This window comes from Polypterus senegalus, chromosome 18 (genome assembly GCF_016835505.1).
Source record: "Polypterus senegalus isolate Bchr_013 chromosome 18, ASM1683550v1, whole genome shotgun sequence".
Lineage (NCBI taxonomy): Eukaryota > Metazoa > Chordata > Cladistia > Polypteriformes > Polypteridae > Polypterus > Polypterus senegalus.
In genome coordinates, this window is record NC_053171.1 from 39,098,024 (window position 1) to 39,118,130 (window position 20,107).

General features: G+C 37.2%; 1 protein-coding gene across 4 annotated transcripts in view; it reads right to left on the bottom strand.

The window, feature by feature from the left end:
- Nucleotides 1-377: 377 nt before the first annotated feature.
- angel1 (angel homolog 1 (Drosophila)) overlaps nt 378-20,107 on the bottom strand; it is a 36,791-nt gene continuing 17,061 nt past the window's right edge. For all 4 annotated transcript variants that reach the window (XM_039741598.1, XM_039741597.1, XM_039741600.1 and 1 more), the window contains exons 6-10: nt 19,600-19,723; nt 14,321-14,431; nt 13,809-13,872; nt 13,199-13,362; nt 378-1,187 (exon numbers count right to left, since the gene is read on the bottom strand). In XM_039741598.1, coding sequence (XP_039597532.1) covers nt 1,027-1,187; nt 13,199-13,362; nt 13,809-13,872; nt 14,321-14,431; nt 19,600-19,723 — 624 coding nt within the window. In that variant the 3' untranslated portion in view covers nt 378-1,026. The remainder of the gene's footprint in view (nt 1,188-13,198; nt 13,363-13,808; nt 13,873-14,320; nt 14,432-19,599; nt 19,724-20,107) is intronic.

The following is a 20,107-nucleotide window of genomic DNA, read 5'->3' on the forward strand; positions in this document are numbered from 1 at the left end:
TCTATATTTCTGCATAAATATGAACTAAAACATCATCAGATTTTCACTCATGTCCTAAAAGTAGATAAAGAGAAACCAGTTAAACAAATGAGACAATATAATACTTGGTCATTTATTTATTAAGGAAAATGATTGAATGGAAGAACTTGATGATGACGGTCACGTGGACTTCTGGCCATTAATCCATCAATGTAGGGACATCACGGTGCTTTAATTAGGTGGTGGTGGCGCAGGTCGCCACCACAGAAAACCGGAAAAAGAACAGAGGAGAGAGTAGGGGTTAGTACGGATTTTGGACCCACCATGAATAGTAATGATAATTAATTGAATATGCAGAGCATCAGGATTAAATTAAAATGAAGTTATGAAAAAGCCTTGTTAAAGTAATAACCAAACTGGTGAATTTTTTGTTTATTTGTACATTAATATATACAATATAAACATTTCAACTTGGCACATTCAGCTCACACAGTGGCATTAGAGCACAGTGAATCTTTTCAGCAATGAAAATGAAAAACATGCAACTGTCAATAAAAGAATCACACCTGCAAAATCATGTCAGAAATTGTCTGAACATTACCAACCTCAAAATTCAGCTCCAAGGAACCAAATGAAAATTAATAAAATTAAGTATATTGTCCTTAACAAAATCACTGCATTGAAGTATCTTAGAAATTCCAATTCTGTGCTCTCATACACATATACTGTAGATGGCCCAGTGTCAATCAGCAGGCAGACAACTTACTTTTTAAAAAGGCACTATAAATGAAAGCAAACTAACATTTAAATACTAAATTTTAACCAAACAAATCAAATATGGCAAACTTATATCTGGTAAAATTTTTGTAACAGGAAATAGGTATTCAAAATTTGCAATTTACTGGGTTTTACGTGAAAGTACCCGTTACAAGTTGCAGTGAATAAAGACTACACTTCATTTTGTGAGGTGCATGAGCGTCTGAAAAAGGGTCACCAACAAACACTCAACTCCAGTGGCACACAGATGTTCTCCTGAGTGTTTCTTTTTTAAAAATAAATAGTGTCCCAACAAAATTTGGCTAGAAGACACAGGTGATCAGAAGAGTACATTTTGTTCGGTAATCCATTCATTGCCCATAGATCTTCTTCACTGAACAAGGTGAGGCGTCCAAGCAACTTGAGAGGCCCATCTTGCAGCTGTCTTCGTCCTGCATTGAGTAAAAATACATCAAAATGACCACAGTGTTCCTTGGCGTTACAGTTACCCACTAAATAAAGTGTGTAGACATTTAGCTCAGTTCTTGAAACTCTGCCATTCCTGCCTACACCTTTGGCCGTGTCTTTATATTGTATGCAAGTGTAATAAGAGATTTCTGCATGCAAATCTGTGTGTAACAGCGTTCATGTTGTTTAAGACATAAATTAAGCATTACGTTGTGCTACAATTTGTCATATTTAAATATTTTATAAAAACCCAGAACACATTTAAATATTACTTTCTGTTTATGCCTTTATACTGCATCAAAAGAGAATAGAATAATACACTACAAAAAGATTGTGTATTAGATTTAATGAAATCATCTTCCATGATAAGCTATCTCATAACAAAACAAGTTTTAATTTAATTATTTTAAAATTAATTTTGAAAAATAGAATTAGAGTAGCTAATTTACTTAAATAACAAACAATGACTCTGTAATGGATAAAGCAGATAACAGATAAACAATTAAAAAATGTATTTACAATATGCAAAATGCTGCAGCCTAAGCACAAACAGGTATACTTTATATCCATATGCAAATATACATTTGAATTGATAGAGAATATATCTACAAAGTATACCACAGTAAATATAACCCATAACAAAAAAGTCACTGATTTATGCTTTTAGTGGTTTTAAACACAAGTATACACTCTGTTCTTGCCGAATTTACATATTCACGCATAGATTTAGCCTGCATGTATATTGTATATACAAATAAAAGTGTTTACCTTGTACTGTGAAAACCTAGATACTATGAAGAATGACCTGTAAGACAAACCACTTCTAACTAACTATAAACCAAGGTAAAGCGGAAAGCCAAGCTGACCATCTTTCATGTAACTAAGAATCTAGAGATGCTCTGGGTACAAAGAAAAACTGAAGGGATATTGATGATTACTGCACCAATTAATTATTATTTTTTGGTAAACAATATTTAAATATGATGATAAAAAACAGCTAACATGTAGGCTTATCCATTTATTTCAATACTTTATCTATATGATGTCTTTTAAGAATTCATGAAGCTATACACGGTTTGGACCTTATCTCCTAACCAAGCCTCCTGGAGAGGACCAAAGAGCCAGAAACTCCACAACAGACAGCAGCCTCATGTTCTTATTGATGGGCTGGTTTGACGTGCATTACGTCATTTTTTTTAATTTGTAACAAAGTGTATAGACAAAGTGTTATAACAATCAATCACAAGTTTCAATGAAACAACATTAAAAGACTTCGAAGACTGTTCAATCAGAAATATAATCAATCCCATATATTCTAGGAACAATTAAGATTTGAAATAATACACCACACTAAAACCCCCCAACTTCATCCAATACAGTGAGTTTTATACATATATATATATATATATATATATATATATATATATATATATATATATATATATATACATATATATATATATATATATATATATATATATATATATACACACCGTAGATCCGTTATATAAGCCGAGAATTTCGTCCTAGATTTTTGGCTTGGAGTTTGGGGGTCGGTTTATACAATGAGTATCGTTTCAGATTCAAGATTTCCAGCGCAATGCCGGTTTTGCCGATGAATACGGAAGTAAATAATGACGAAACCACAGAGCCATCTTTCAGATGAAGAAGTAACTTTGCATACAGGTACTTTAAATTAAATAAAGAATTTATTCAAAAAAGTGTTTTAGTTGTTGATTTTATTAATAAAATTTATAATAAATTATTGGGAAGTTTAAAATGAAATTTTTTGTTTTGATTTACGATCAACATCTTGCGTTACGAAACGGATGCGGTCACGTGTATCCGCTTGCGCGATTGTAAACAAACAACCGAGAGCGTTAGTAGCGTCAGTTAGAGCCCAGATACATGTGTTTGTGGATGTAATTTACGTCATTGCAGTGATTTACCTATATATATAATTCATTAAGACCATGCAAGCAAGACACATAATTGCTAAGGAAGGAAGAGAAGGTAAAAGTAAGCGATCGCAATCGAAACGAAGATGGACATTGTGTGGAAATATCTCCTCCCTTACTGCAGCCCAAAGATGTCAAATTAAATGGTGAGTACAGTATGAAATTGTTTCTAGAATAGAATGCCTTTTATTGTCACTATACGCATCTACAATGAGATTAAAAGCAGCTCCTTCAGTGCAGAAAAAAGTTCTGTATAGGGCTTGTATGGTTGTTTTTAGCTTTAGCATAACGCCGGATCTGCGGCCCCGCTTCTGCTTTCTTTCCCTCCTCCGTCTGTGTTGTCTCCTAGACCCGACAACAATCCACGGAGAGCCCGCTGGTCTCGCTATGTTGTCTGGGATGTTGTGCGTGTGATGAAAAACACTCGAAACAGATGTCTGGCTCTGGACACCGATGTTTATAATGTTCTGAATGGTGTAGCGGATGTTCGCCAAACCGATCATGCACAAACAAGGACAAAAAAAAAAGTACAAAAACAACAAAAAAGTGCACTGAAAAGGAGAACCCTGAGCTGCTGCGACCATGCGTGCCGCCATGCTCCTAGCTTAATCGAAGTAGGCTAGGCACTTTTTATAACTTTTTGGTTAGTACATTAGAAAAATTATTGGTGTTTTGGTAAATTATGCACATTATATTATATATCAAAAATGCCAGCAGTCTCAAATTCTCGCCGATAAATATTATAAATATACCCGAAGAGACACTTTTAAGGAAATTTAGAAAAATTTTGCTTGGAGAAGGGGGTCGGCTTAAATACCGGTCATCGGCAAATACATGTAATTTAGTAGGTAGAGAAGGGGTTCGGCTAATATACCGGGTCGGCCTGTATTCTGGGATCTACGGTATATATATATATATATATATATATATATATATAGTCAATGTGTGTGTGTGTATGTATGTTCCAGCATCATCACCATCTACTGTCACATTGGTATTTAGAGTGACATAATACTGCTCCATTTGTTTCCTTTGATTTTCACTTTCATACAAAAACTAGCAAAATACCCGCGCTTTGCAGCGGAGAAGTAGTGTGTTAAAGAAGTAATGAAAAACAACAGGGAAACATTTTAAAAATAACGTAACGTGATGTACGTAATCCCTAAATGTAATTGTTTTGTCACTGTTATGAGTGTTGCTGTCATATATATATATATATATATATATATATATATATATATATATATATATATATATATAGTGACGGACAGCCGGGTCCCATGCTCGGCAGGGACGCCCCTGCTGCTTATGTTCCGGGGGAGCCAACATGGGCAGTCCAGTACCTCCCCCGGAACGCTTGGTGGCAGCCTCCATGGCTGATGGTGATTCCCCAACCACCCCCAGGGCTCCATGGGAGACAGAGTCCTCCACTGCCTGGTTGGGGGCTCGGATGGCCGCTAGGGGGAGCTGCATGGACTCAGCAGCCTGGCTGGACGAATCTTCAGCCCCACTCGGAGGTGCAATGAGGACCAGGTGGTCAAGCACTTGGAACACTTCTGGGTGGGTTATATACACACACATACATCCACATATATATACATATAACTATATACATATATATATATATATATATACACACACACACATACACACACATATAAACATATATATATATACATATACATACATATCTACATATACACACACACACATACAGTGGGATGCAAAAGTTTGGGCAACCTTGTTAATAGTCATTATTTTCCTGTATAAATCGTTGGTTGTTACGATAAAAAATGTCAGTTAAATATATCATATAGGAGACACACACAGTGATATTTGAGAAGTGAAATTAAGTTTATTGGATTTACAGAAAGTGTGCAATAATTGTTTAAACAAAATCAGGCAGGTGCCTAAATTTGGGCACCGCTGTCATTTTATTGATTCCAAAACTTTTCAAACTAATTATTGGAACTCAAATTGGCTTGGTAAGCTCAGTGACCCCTGACCTACATACACAGGTGAATCCTATAATGAGAAAGACTATTTAAGGGGGTCAATTGTAAGTTTCCCTCCTCCTTTAATTTTCTGTGAAGAGTAGCAACATGGGGGTCACAAAACAACTCTCAAATGACCTAATGTAATGGAAGGATTTTTCTAAAGAGAGGGGGGGATCAAGAGAGCAGATGGGCGTTGGTCGCTCAGCGCAAAACCAGCTTCAAGAAGGAAAAGTACTGGGAATATGGCCAGAGGGTCATGCTGACTTGTTTTTCACTTCAAGGGGCTTCACTACGCAATTCTTATTTTTGTGTGCCTCCTGGTACCAGGTGTCGTCATCATCAGGACCAAGTGCAAAACAACACCGCGTCCCGTGGAAAGGTGTGTGTGCTGAAACTAATCACTTCTGTATACACTGCTTACACGTAAGCGCTTTGGGCAAGGGCGCTCAATTAGTATATAAGGAAGGTTCCGCCCTCAGTTTCTTTGGAGGCTCAACCGTGGGGACAGCGCGCACCGCCCAGTAAATATGAAAGGCTAAAAGGGTTGATCCTTTGACAAGACTGACAAGCGGGCCCCCTCAGTCTACTGGTCTGGGATGATGGCTCTGGGTCTTTTGATGTATGTTACTGTATGTATGTATGTTATTGTAAGTATAAGTTTGTCTCTTTATTTCTATAACCCATTCATATGTATTTAAATGTTATAATTGATTAAGTAAACAAAATAGAAGTATTGGACCTCTTCTCTCTGATTCTTTGCCTACTTATGTTCTAATCCCTTGAACCATTTTCCCGTAATAAAACACCTGAAGACAAAGATTGTTCACCATCATGGTTTAGGGGAAGGATACAGAAAGCTGTCCCAGAGATTTAAGCTGTCTGTTTCCACAGTTAGGAACATATTGAGGAAATGGAAGACCACAGGCTCAGTTCAAGTTAAGGCTCGAAGTGGCAGACCAAGAAAGATTTCGGATAGACAGAAGCGACGAATGGTGAGAGCAGTCAGAGTAAACCCACAGACCAGCACCAAAGACCTACAACATCATCTTGCAGCAGATGGAGTCACCGTGCATCGTTCAACCATTCGGCGCACTTTACACAAGGAGTTGCTGTATGCGAGAGTGATGCAGAGGAAGCCTTTTCTCCGCCCACAGCACAAACAGAGCCGCTTGAGGTATGCTCAAGCACATTACATTTGGACAAGCCAGCTTCATTTTGGAATAAGGTGCTGTGGACTGAAGAAACTAAAATTAAGTTATTTGGGCATAACAAGGAACACAGCATTCCAAGAAAAACACCTGCTACCTACAGTAACATATGGTGGTGGTTCCATCATGCTGTGGGGCTGTGTGGCCAGTGCAGGGGACTGGGAATCTTGTCAAAGTTGAGGGACGCATGGATTCCACTAAGTATCAGCAGATTCTGGAGACCAATGTCCAGGAATCAGTGACAAAGCTGAAGCTGCGCCGGGGCTGGATCTTTCAACAAGACAATGACCTGAAACACTGCTCAAAATACACTAAGGCATTCATGCAGAGGAACAAGTACAACGTTCTGGAATGGCCATCTCAGTCCCCAGAGACCTGAATATAATTGAAAATCTGTGGTGTGAGTTAAAGAGAGCTGTCCATGCTTGGAAGCCATCAAACCTGAATGAACTAGAGATGTTTTGTAAAGAGGAATGGTCCAAAATACCTTCAACCACAATCCAGACTCTCATTGGAACCTACAGGAAGTGTTTAGAGGCTGTAATTTCTGCAAAAGGCGGATCTACTAAATATTGATTTCATTTCTTTTTTGTGGTGCCCAAATTTATGCACCTGCCTGATTTTGTTTGAACAATTATTGCACACTTTCTGTAAATCCAATAAACTTCATTTCACTTCTCAAATATCACTGTGTGTGTCTCCTATATGGTATATTTAACTGACATTTTTTATCGTAACAACCAACGATTTATACAGGAAAATAATGACTATTAACAAGGTTGCCCAAACTTTTGCATCCCACTGTATATACATATATTCACACACACACACACACATATATATCTATCTATCAATCTATCTATCTATCTATCTCCTTTGGGGTGCGAGCAGCTGTTGCTGAGCGTGCCAGAATCCATCGAGGAAGAAAAATGAAAAACATTATTTGTACAAAATCTTAATTTATCTATCCATTCCTAAATAATTAAATGGGCAGGCTATTTCGTATCAGTGCAATACGCTGCTTGTTAAAATGGATGACTTCTGCTCTTACGTGCATGTAGTGCTGCGTGGGCATTATGAACTATCGTATCTGTTCAAGTTCTATTTAAATTTTAAATATAAGCAATTTTTATTTAGTCAACAGAAATATCTTTGGTAGGAATTTAAGTTAAATTTAGTCATCATTGCATACATTTTTCTTCACCATAGAAATGTAAAAACTAAAATTCAACTTACATTCCTACCAAAGATATTTCTGTCAACTAAATAGAACCTACTTATATCCAAATAGAACTTGAAAAAGACATATTTTTCGAATCTGAGCGCGCATTTTAGATCAACTTATCGCGCACTACATCGAGCCCCGTGCTATTGTGCTCTGGCCTGCCTGCCTCAATAAGTCACTGTCGCGTCGCTCTTACTTTTTTACTGTTCATTTAATCATGGGCCTCTCTACAGTTTTGTTTATTTTCGGGTTGTAATGTTCATTAAATTTACATATCATCTGGTCCATTGGCGGACCGTGCATCTCACACCTAGGCCTTCAGTACTGCTCCGTCTCAATCAACCCACCCCTCAAAAACTAATTTATGGTTATAAAAACCATCTTAATATGCAGAAATACATTATAAAGAGCCGCTGCATCGCAGATAGATAACTCCTGTAGCCACAATAAATGCCTTTATTGAATAGACAAACCAGGGGTGAACAAGTTCCTTTCTACCGCAGCCACAGCCGCAACACACATAAAAAACATCAATAGTAACTCATACACTTGCAATATTATTTAGGAAAATCTCAACATTTTTCTCACCAAAAATTCGGATTATTTGTAAACAAAATCCATCCTCCTCTCTTTCCTCAAAAACAGTTCAATCACTCTGTTGTACGGATTATCCGTGAGACTCAGTTCCATCAAAAAGTCCCTTTCTATCGTCATCGAAGCTAATGCTGAAAGTCAAACCTGCGGCTTCGATCCAATCAATGGGTCTGAATATGGTGACGTCGCCATATGCCTGCTAGAGGGCCATATATTGACACCAACTCAAAATCTGATTGGTTGAAGCAACAGGTTAATCAACATTTATTCTGTGTCAATTATAACGGATTGTGAAGGCCTCTCTGCCTGGCAACAAATTATGGCTGAAATGTGATTGGTTAAATGCTTTAATACGAAAATACATGGCTGGAAGCAGCACAACCATCGGAAAAGCTATGAAAGGAAGCAAACAGACTATTTGGAATTATTTAATAAGTATTCATGGACAAAATTTAATTAACATCAGTTTGTGATTCAGATATTTTTACTTATGAATATGCTAAGCACAGTCCTTCACCCGCAAATATTTACCTTATATGGGCAGGCACTCAATTACGTGGTAGGCGTGATGGCGCGAGACGCAACTCCTCCTCCCACAGCCATCGAGCTGCAGTCTATTACAGTATATGGACGAAAAAATAGGTTCAAGTTATGACCATTATGCGTAGAATTTCGAAATGAAACCTGCCCAACTTTTGTAAGTAAGCTGTAAGGAATGAGCCTGCCAAATTTCAGCCTTCTAACTACACGGGAAGTTGGAGAATTAGTGATGAGTGAGTGAGTGAGTCAGTCAGTCAGTCAGGGCTTTGCCATCGCAAGATCACACAAAAGAGCGACTCACGTGAACTGACTGAACAAAGTACGAGTGATCACTTCGATGAATCAAACCTGTTCAAAAAACGCATTACACAATTGAGAAGGTAGGAAAAGAATATGAATTGAGTGACGCATACAAACATATTCATGAGTGCAGCTACTTCGGAAACAAAGCACGGTGTAAACCTAAAGTTTAAATTAAGTTCATAGACAGGCTGCCGCTAGCGTTTTTCATGCCCACGACTAATACGATATTCGCTAGATACAAGTTTAATCAGAGGATGCAGGGTATAAACGAGAGTTTTGATCACTTTGTAACTAAGTCAAAATTGCTGGTGAAGGGCTGTGCTTATGCAAATTCCGAGAGACTCTGTTTGTGGAGGGACTGGCAGTTAAGGCGGGTGGGGGAGTCATGTCATCATCTCCACTCCCATTCACCTCATTTCATTCACTTAATTTCACTCCAAGCTGAGCTCCGCACCTCACGCGGTCTTGCCATTCTTTTTACTTAGTGTTTAGTCCTCTCTCCTTTACTGATTTATATAAAGGAGAGTTGAGATCATCAGGGATAGAATAATGTTTGGCTCAAACTCGGCAAAAGTGCGAGAGAAACTTTTAAGTGCCGGGTCTGAGCTAACATTAAATAAAGCCGTGGACATCACAATCCGAGAGACTGTGTTTGTGGAGGGATTGGCAGTTAAGGAGGCTGGGGGAGTCACGTCATCATCTCCCCTCCCATTTACCTCATTTCATTCACTTAATTTCGCTCCGAGTTGAGCTCCACACCTGACGCGATCTTGCCGTTCTTTTTCCTTAGTGTTTAGTCCTCTCTCCTTTACTGATTTATATAAAGGAGAGTTGAGATCCGAGAGACTGTGTTTGTGGAGAGATTGAGAGTTAAGGCGGGTGGGGGAGTCACGTCATCATCTCCCCTCCCATTCACCTCATTTCATTCACTTGAGATTCATTCGTATTGAGATGTGGTGTACTGTTGTGAACGGCGTAATGCAAAATTTTAAACCTTTAAATGAACATTTTTTTCATTTTTATTTCATAAAATTTTTAAAGGTAGTATATAAATACAGTACTGGATGTGTATGTACTTCTTTAGGTACACACTTAACTTTTTGTGTTATTGTTTCGTAATGTTAAAAATAAATAAATAAAAATGACATGAAATTGCTGCCCTGGATGCGATAATATTTTTTAATGCATTAAACAGGCCACATTAATCGCAAAAAAGAATGCGTTACCTTTCCCTGGCCTACTCAAAACTAACACTATTCAATGTTTAACTGTAATCTCAAACAGTGAGCTGAAGAATTGTATTGAGTTTTATAGTCGAGCCTTTGTGACATGACATGTAGTGCCTTCTTGGGTGGCATTTCTTAGCAACAGTTATGTAGATCCTATAATCTCACTAACAAAATACTGAGGTTACAAAATAGCAGGGTGACACACTTAATATTAAATACAAACAATGCCTCTCAAACTAAAGAATTTATCTAAAACATCTTATATAATACGCTACCGTGGCTGTTTGTTTGTCTGTCCAGGATTTTAAATCACCTGTTGCTCGCAAACCGTTTCACCTATTGACTTGAAATTTGGTACACATACTTAATGTCTACTATCCACTTTCGGGGTGATGATTTTTATTACTCTTTCTATTTTTATTTTATTTTATGGTAGAATCAACTCTTGGCAGTGCGCAGCCGTGCGGCGCATGCGTATGGGCGCCATTCTCATTCCCTACCACCAACGCTAATCATTCTTGAAGCAGATTGAAGACTTAAGTGCCAGCTTAAGATGAAAAATTAAAGAAAACGTACTAAGTAATTGCAACACAAAAACTAACTTAATCAGTTTTAATGCGAAAAGATGCCAATGAAAGAAGAGAAGCAGCGGGCCGCTAGGGTGGAGAAAAGAAGAGCTGCTCAGAAAACAGCAAGCGCATAAACCTCTGAGCAAACAAATGCTAAACAGAGACAGAGTATGAAAACTAGGAATGCTCAAGTCAAGTGTATTCACTGCACGTTATCGTGCAGTACGCCGTTACTGATACATATGATAATGCTGCTTGAAAAAAATGTTTAATATTCAGAATATATAAATAATAAAATTTATCAATGACAAAAAAATAACAAGATGTCTAAGCTTTTTTGATTCTTAATATTATCCTTCCTGCACTGCAAAAATATACTGAAATTTCATACAGTATGAGAACTGTAAATAAGAGTCACAGACTCATTAAAATCCAAATATTTCCATACTTAAAAGAAACAATGAGTTTGCATTCTTCCTTCAGAAATTATCATTGCACATCTATGTTTTTTTATGGAAAGAGGGAAGTGTTGGATACTGAGGTTAAGCCTGACTCTTAGCAAGGAGGCATATGGGCTAAAAACAGCTTTAATGAAAATGACAAAATAAAAACCTAACAGTATATGTTTTTACCTAATTACACAAAGCCTATAAACCACTGGACAAATGCTTCCATAGGACAGGTTATTTTTTTCACAATTATCACAAACTGTTTACTTTGCCTATTTAACATCTTACATCTCTGAAAGCAAGATGTGATCCAAAGCATGCTGTACTCAGTATCTTGCTCAAGCTGATGCTTCAACATTTTTTATGACAGACTGAACTCTTTATTTTTAAAAGGTTGAGTTAATTACAGACAGAAAAAAAAGACAATTATCTGCAGCCCCATTGTCCACCACAATGCCAAACTTTGCAGTCAACTAGCCTCTACCAGTGAGGCAACTATAAATCCAAACATTGGTTCAACTGTGGCCAAGCCCTGGAGCCAGGTCCAGGGTAAGCAACAGCTTTGTTGCAGGTACCCCAGATCAAGCAACTATTCTTCTCCTTCTTGATTTGAGTGCAGCATTTAACACTGTTAATCATGAAATCCTCCTGTCACGTCTCTCTCTGCTGTAGGCATCTCTGGCTTCCCTTCAATGGCTCACATCATATCTTTCTAATAGGCAACAGTTTGTTACACTTGGCCAATATAAATCCTCCACCTCACCTGTATCGCATAGTGTCCCTCATGGTTAAGTCCTTGGGCCATTACTTTTTCTACTTTATATCCTTCCTTTGGGTCAGATTATTCACAGACATGGCCTTAACTTCCACTGTTATGCAGACAATATACAGTTATACCTTAGTACAGACTCCCCTACAGATTCGCCTCCCAGCACACTCACTGACTGCATCACTGATCTTAAGCTAAGTGTTACTGGTAGGTCCAAAATCCCAACTTTCTAAGACATCCAATTTCTGTTTTTATTGATGGTACACTTGTCAAACCTGCTCCTGTTGTCAGAAATCTTGGTGTTTTGATTGATTCATCACTTAACTTTGAGCTACACATTAGGTCTCTTTCCAAAATTTCATTCTATCATCTCTGTAACACTGCCCACCTCCATCCATTTCTGTCCTTTAATGATGCTCAAACTCTGGTTCATTGTTTCATAATGTCTCATATTGATTACTGTAATTCCCTCTTCATTGGCCTCCCTGCAAAATCTATACAGAAGCTACAGTATATTCAGAACTCCACAGCTAGAATCCTCACCCACACGAAACGTTTTGCTCACATCTCCCCTGTTCTCTCCCAGCTTCACTGGTTACCTGTTCCATCAAGGATTAAATTCAAGATTCTGTTTCTCACCTTCAAAGCCCTACATAACTTTGCCCCCCTCTATCTCATTCAGTTACTAGCTCCTTACACTCCTTGTCGCTCTCTCAGTTCCTTGAGCAGTAATCGCCTTACTGTCCCACGCACCAGACTCCTTCAGTGCTATAGCCCTTCAACTCCTCAGTCTCTCTAAGATTGCTCCTCCTCCTGCAGTTTTAAATCTCAACTGAAAACTTTCCTCTTCTACGAACTTTTGTCATCTGTGTAATTTTTTTTAACTCTGTATGTAAAGCGACCTTGGGTTTGTGAAAGGCTCTCAATAAATGTAACTTATTACTATTAAATATGGTAAGAAGCAAAGTAAAACTGCATTACACTAAATTGTAAACATAATGCACATCTGTTTTCATTTTTTAAAGTCATGTTTCAGAATCTTTCTTCATAAAAGTATCCCATTTTATCCAGTGAGAACTTTAATGGAGCACTTATAAAGAAATGAATAAACTTCAGAGACAAAATAATAGTAGGATATGCCACAGTTATCTCACCTCCGTGTTTTGGATCGTTGACTGGCTCAGCTGAGTAGAAAATGTAGTCAACAGTTGCTCCTAACCCAGTGTGAAGGGAAGTGACCTCAGGTTTACCTGTTTCTAAATCAAAATGGCTATGCACAGACTTCAGATTTAGGTTATGATAAAGTGTACCACCAATCCTGAAAATAAAATGATAATACAAATTAAAATTATTGAACACATTTATTACTATGTGAGAACTGACTGAACATTTCTTTTTAAATTAGTATCATACAGATAAAACAGTCAAAAAACAATGAGATGCACTAACATACAGTCTTGTACTATGCAATTTTCTTTCGCTGTTATTAAGGGTGATTTATTATACTTCACCCCAACACTGTATTAGTCTAAAAGGTTATTTAAAAGGATGCCTTGATAAACATTTTTTCTCCATTAGTAATTCTAATCACATAATTATATTTGGGGAAAAATTGATTCCTCCAATTCACTTTGCTTTGTTGGTTAATCTTGCATTACAACCTGGAGACAAAGTGCTGCTACTTGTCCTTCATTTTATATTGGTAAATATATTGGAAGATATTTTCCTTCTCCAACCCATAAAATTAATTTTGTTTCTCTTTACCTTGGAAAGAAAACCTTTGAATCAACATCAGCACTTTTATCATGGAACCAGTTCTCAGGAGGCACTAAAAAAACACAGAAAGACGCCTTTAAACAATAAACCCCCACATTTTGAGGCACATATTCAAAGAATAAATAAAGATAGCTTTCTAGACAACAAATAACTGACTATATTCATTGAGTAATGTTTATATAAAATATAAATAAACCAACTTTAAATACCATAAAAATACAGTAACTAATTTAAATATTCACTCATGGATTTCATTTTAGGAGGAAAACTCACTGTTTTTCAGACTTAGCAAATACCTTTTTTTAATAATAAATGCCCACTGACACAGAGAGACTGTGGCAAACAAAGGAAATAACTTAGTGTCATCAAAGATGCTCATTTATTTATTTTTGACTCACCAATGAGATTGTAAGAGTTTGTGAACTTCATGAGAACTTAGAAAATCTACTGATTGTCTATTCAGATAGTTAAAAAAGAATGAAGGGAGGGCTGCAACTCACCTGGCCTAGCATCTGTGACACCTGGTATGAATTCAAGGGCCTCTGGCCTAATACAAGCAGGAGGACTATAGCGTAAACCCCGCATAAAACAGTGACTGTAAATGCGGTTATCTGTTGAAGGCAAAAAGCAGGGTCAAAAGGAGGCATTTTAATAAAAAACAACACATCAAATTGTTTTCTCAAATCCCCTATTCACTCAAACATCAGAATGTTTTTTCAAATACCCTTTTCACTCATTCACAGTTGGACATAATTTCAAGATGTTTATGAGTTACAGGTCTAAAGTTTACATGCTATATCAAGTATTCATATTCAATATCATTTACCATTGCCATAGCCTAATACATCTGGATCTACCCCACCAATGCATGTCACTTAACTAGTATGACACCCAAACCATTCCATCTTGCCATCAGCTAATTCAAATGGTGGTTCCATGCAGCTATGTCTGCCAGGGATATGTGGGTCAACCATCCATAAAGCCCCTGAAGGCGACCAAACCTCTAGACTCTCCATTCTAGGAGTGGGTCACAGTAGAGATTCTAGTAGATTAAATTGAGAACTGTAAAAAGTGAGATAACAAATATAAACGGCCAAAATTAGGTTCTTGCACTGGTTTGGTAGACACATTCCACATAATACGCTCAGCAGACCAGCACGGAAGATTTTCTGCGACTCAAGACCAAAAGTCAAGATGCTTTGGGCATTGAGCAAGGCTAAGGATGACCTACGTATACACCAACACATCAGAAGTACATGTTGATGTGAATAAAGTGGCCTAGTTTGCCCAACAGTGCATGCTAGCACATGGAACCATCCTGAAGAAATTTACTGTGTTTAGACAATTTAGCGAAGAGACCACTTTTCATTATTTACCTTGCATAAACATTATTTACCAGAATATATAAAAACATTTGCATTACCTTACATGAACTTGCCATTTGTATACTGGAAAAAATTGAATTGGAAACAATTTGTCCCTGGCATCTCTCAAGAGGATACTGGAAGCTATCCCTTTTTGCTTTTAGAATGAAATATTACTCTATAAATATTCAAATGATAGTCTTTTCCATTTTTTAACTACTCTTCTATCAAAGGCCTCTCCATTTTATTTATTTAAACTTCATTTTCACAATGTTTAAGTAACTGTTTTGTTGAAGCTGGATAAACTAAGACTTAAATGATGAATTATAGGTCAAACTAAGAATATCAACTTTTTCATGCATCGCTGAACTGGAAAAGAAAAACTGCAGCATCTAACTATTCATAAACACAGGAAGATCTGAAAACTTCCAGTCACTGTTGTACATAAACTGGGACACTGTTAATCTTAACTCGTTTCATAAACTGAACACATTAATAGACTAAGTGTCGGACTGTAATGATTAGTGGTAGGTTCATTATTATTTTTATTTAGAAAATGTCTTTATTTATATCTCTGGAGTGATCAGCAAAATGGTAAAAAGTTAGCAAATGGTGGATTTTAAAGTTCCATACAAAAATCTTGGTAGTACAGTTAGTCCCAAAGATAGATGAAAGCCAGCAGTCTATTAAATATACAGCTAACTTAACGCAGCTAAACACGGTCAGCACAGCTGCAGATCCAGCAGAACAGAGAAGGGGTTGGAACCTGAATAGTCCCAAGATACTTTTTGAATATCCATGTACAAGAATCTTTCAAGTGAACTATAAGCAATTTATACTTTTCTGAAGCTCTGCTCAACCCTACAAGAATGGAATAGTGGCTAAGGTTTCATTCCTGCCTCACTGTGTGACCCTGAGAAAGTTATTTAACTTCTCTGTGCTCCAAATGTAAAAAATATCTGTTAACAGTTAAAACATATCTTGATTTTGTAAGTCAGCCAAATATACCATAATAATGAAAGAAATGCAGCTTGAGATGCAATGAAGCCACAGAAGCAAAAGAAAAAAATTAAGTTACTAACAGAATGTTGATGATAGAGCATTGCTTAGATGTGGAATAACACAGGATTGTTTTATTGTTTAATTATAATTAACATGCAACTTTTATTGTTACTAAGATTCAAATAGTGTTTGATCTATGTAAAGGTGTAATGAAAAATGTATTCTGAAATTTGCACGTTTCAACTCTTATTGTTAGTGTCAAAAGCGGTAGCTTATACAGTATTTGAATATATTGTAATAAATACATATTTTTAGTTTGATCCATTTTAAACATGTTATGTTACTGTAACAATGTTCAGAAACTCTTTATACTCAGAAAACTCTTGATATCTAAATACAGCACAGCTTAGCATAGAGCTGTTTAGTATGTTCTCTGCATATGACATTTCTCTGTACTCACTGAGCATTTCATTCTGTTTATAGTAGGACTGTCAGATTAAATACCATTATTCAAATATATGTAAAAAGAATCCTGGGACGAGACAAAACTTTTTTAGAGAGATAATTTCAAATCCCCCGAGACAAGACTTTGTGCCAAGAGATTAACCACGCCCACGGTCCACTCATCTCTCATTTGTGTGAATGCTATTGTCAGACACAGTTCCTGTGCTCTCACCTCTTATAAATTTTTAACTTTCCTCATTTTAATTCAAGACATACAATCTATTTGTTTCCTTTCATGTAGTGCTTTTCTGGACAATAATTTTATATGTTCTAGATGAAATGTCAACGACTAAGCGAAGAAGCAGCATGTCAAAAAGAGGTCCAAAAGCGTTGGGAGACAAAAGAATTAAAAAAAAACAATAATAATCTAAGTGCAAATTCGGAAAATAAGGAAAGTTATAATCAGCCCGGACCAAGTGGAATTAAAAACCTAACAGGCCCAAGCAGGGGCAGAAATAAAAGACAAAGTAGAATGTCGTAAAGAGATGCAAAAACGTTGGTGCAATACACATGCACAGCAGGTTAGAGATTATTCTCAATAAACTGATAATAAACATTGCATTAGCGCTAACAAACGGAATTATTACTCGGTGAAATAATGGAACAGCAAAAAGAGATTGAATATATGGACATAGGTGATATGAGAGAAGTGTGTAGATATTGTTTGTCTTTAAAGTTTAAGTCGGAGACTTGTAGATCATCTAATTTGTGTTGCCATCAGGGAAAAGTAGTGTTTCTACCCAATGAAGTGGTGAAACTGAAATCCACAAACACTACAGGCAAAACATTTGAATCTACAATAATCTGTTCACGTTTGCATCATTCAATGCTCAAAACGTAGATTTACATGATTCAGGACCATATGCTATGAGTATCTGTGGTCCCGCAACAGTTAAAGCTACTACAAGTTTAATTTCAAAGAAACCACAATTCAGTCAGGTTTATATTTATGATCACGGAGAAGCAATGCAATATAGAATCTAAAGAGTTAAACGATCAGATGTATTAGAAATTCTACAGCCAATAATGGATATAAATCCATACGTCCAAAAGTATCGCACTTTACACGAAATTTATCTGAAAATCACAGACAAAGAAGTTTTCTTGGATTTCTATATGACTCCGAAAGATCACGCTTGCATATATAATAAACAAACTTGTGACGAATTGGCAGTGATAATAGTTTCAAAAGACGGATATATGAAAAGACAGAGTTAATATTCGGGTTTATCCAAAAGCACAACAAAATTTTTTGCAAGCTGCAGATCCGGGAAATGACTAGAATGAAGGGTCCGCACGAGGGTTGGCGAGCGAAGCAAGCAGGAAGCACAGCCCCCTAGTATATACATGTACATACATATATACATACATAGCATGCACTGGCACAGCGTGTTGCTACACTCACCACACAATGAAACAGCTCGGGATCCTAGCTGGCAACCCCCCAGGCAGGCATACAGTCCAGTCCCACACTCTGGAAATGACCCTCTATCTGCCAGAGCCAGGTGTTACGTGGGTGTCCCCTTGGCCTGGTCCAGTCACTTGTGTCCTCAACAATGAGGATCCTACAAGATGGATCACCCACAGGGAATTGAGCTACATGGCTGTAGTGCCGTAACTGACGCTCCCTCACGATGCAGGTAATGTGCCTCATTCGAGACACCATGAGCAACCGCTCATACGACACATAGTCAAACCAGCAGTACCCAAGGATTCTCCGAAGAGACACAGTACGAACGAAGTACAACCTTCGTCTCAGGTCACTGGATAGTGTCCATGTCTAAAAACTATATAGCAAAACAAGAAGCACCAGAACTCTAAAGACTTGGACCTTCATCCATTCAAACTAGTGTGGTGCTGAGGTGTCACCCATTGCACGGCTGCACTTGGGTCTTAATTTGGGATCCTGAGGTGGTTCGTCGTGTGGTGGGTGCGGCACGTGCTGCACCACTGCATGCTCCCAACATGTTATTCTTTGACAACTAGACCCCCCAACACTTCTCTACAAACCCGAAAGTAACCCTGCCATTTTTTATTACTATAACCTACACTTCATGTACTGTACATTACAAAAAGTAACTTCTTTTGCAAAGTAGACTCACTGTGCCACCAGTTATATAAAATTATTCTGCACCCAAGAACCAGAAAGACAGACAGTGGAGCAGAGTGCTGGAGTAGAGACAGAGTGTGGGACCAAAGTAATGCACATGTTTAACATATTTAAGTAATAGTGAGCAATTTTATAAGGGTTTCATATATGTATTACAGCCATGTGAGGTATCCCATTTCCATTCTTCTCTTTGACCATATCTCTTAATGCAGAGAAAACCCCATTTTTGTGAACGGCTGGGTTTTTCAAGTGAAGGCTGTGTCAGTGCACGAGTTATAAGCACTGTATGCCTTGCAGAGGCACCATGAGCAAAAACATTAATATCAATGAAGAATGCAAAGGTACATTAAGTACAAATGTAAATATATTACCGCTTAGTACTTTTAATTTACATTTGAATATATTCGAATCTTTACTTATTTTTAATATGAGCATTTAAACCCTACTTTTTTGGATAATTTGACAGCCTTAGTTTGTAGTAACTAATGTAGCTTTTACTAAGGTCCCAACTTATTACCTAATTTCATCTATAAGTTATATATTACCTCCATTATAAACATACGCATGAGGTAAAACCTATTCATATTAACATATTGGTTGTTAGACTGCTTCCTACTACGTGTTTTGTTTTAATAACCACCAAGGGCTTTGAACCACAGACTTAAATGCACAGCTATACAGAAACTAACACCTTCTAAGTCTTTCCCTTATGTGCTTAGTTGTCTTGCATCAAATCCATTCAGACAATTGACTAAAAATGAAAATAACACCATGTAATTCAACATCTTTTCTGCAATACCTGATTTGTTCTCAGTGGAAGTTACATACTGACATCTATCAGTTATTCCAAGATTCTGTGGCCACAAGGGGGTATACAGTTTCCTCTGGTAAAATTTGTGTGACAAATCCTCCTGCCCCGAAATCTGAAGCAAAGTAAGGTGCAAAACATAAATGAACACACAGAAGGCATAAAAAGTATGAATTAAATATCTACTTTTCTAAAGACTTGTGTATTGGATTACAATTTATCTTAAAGACGTAATAGATGCAATTTTCAGGCATATGTACAAAATACATGCACATAAACTCTACATTTTCCATGTTTTCATTTTATTTCAAGAGGATAATGACACTAAGTTTGCAGCATCAAGGCAGATATAATTTAATGGTAATGAAAAGCTACAACAATGTGCATGTAGGGCTGCATTTACAGTGGGTTTCTGTTGTGAGCAACCTCACTATCAGCAGATACTTTCAAGATTTGCAAGCACCTTTTCACTATTAACTCTTTTTCACCTACATAATAG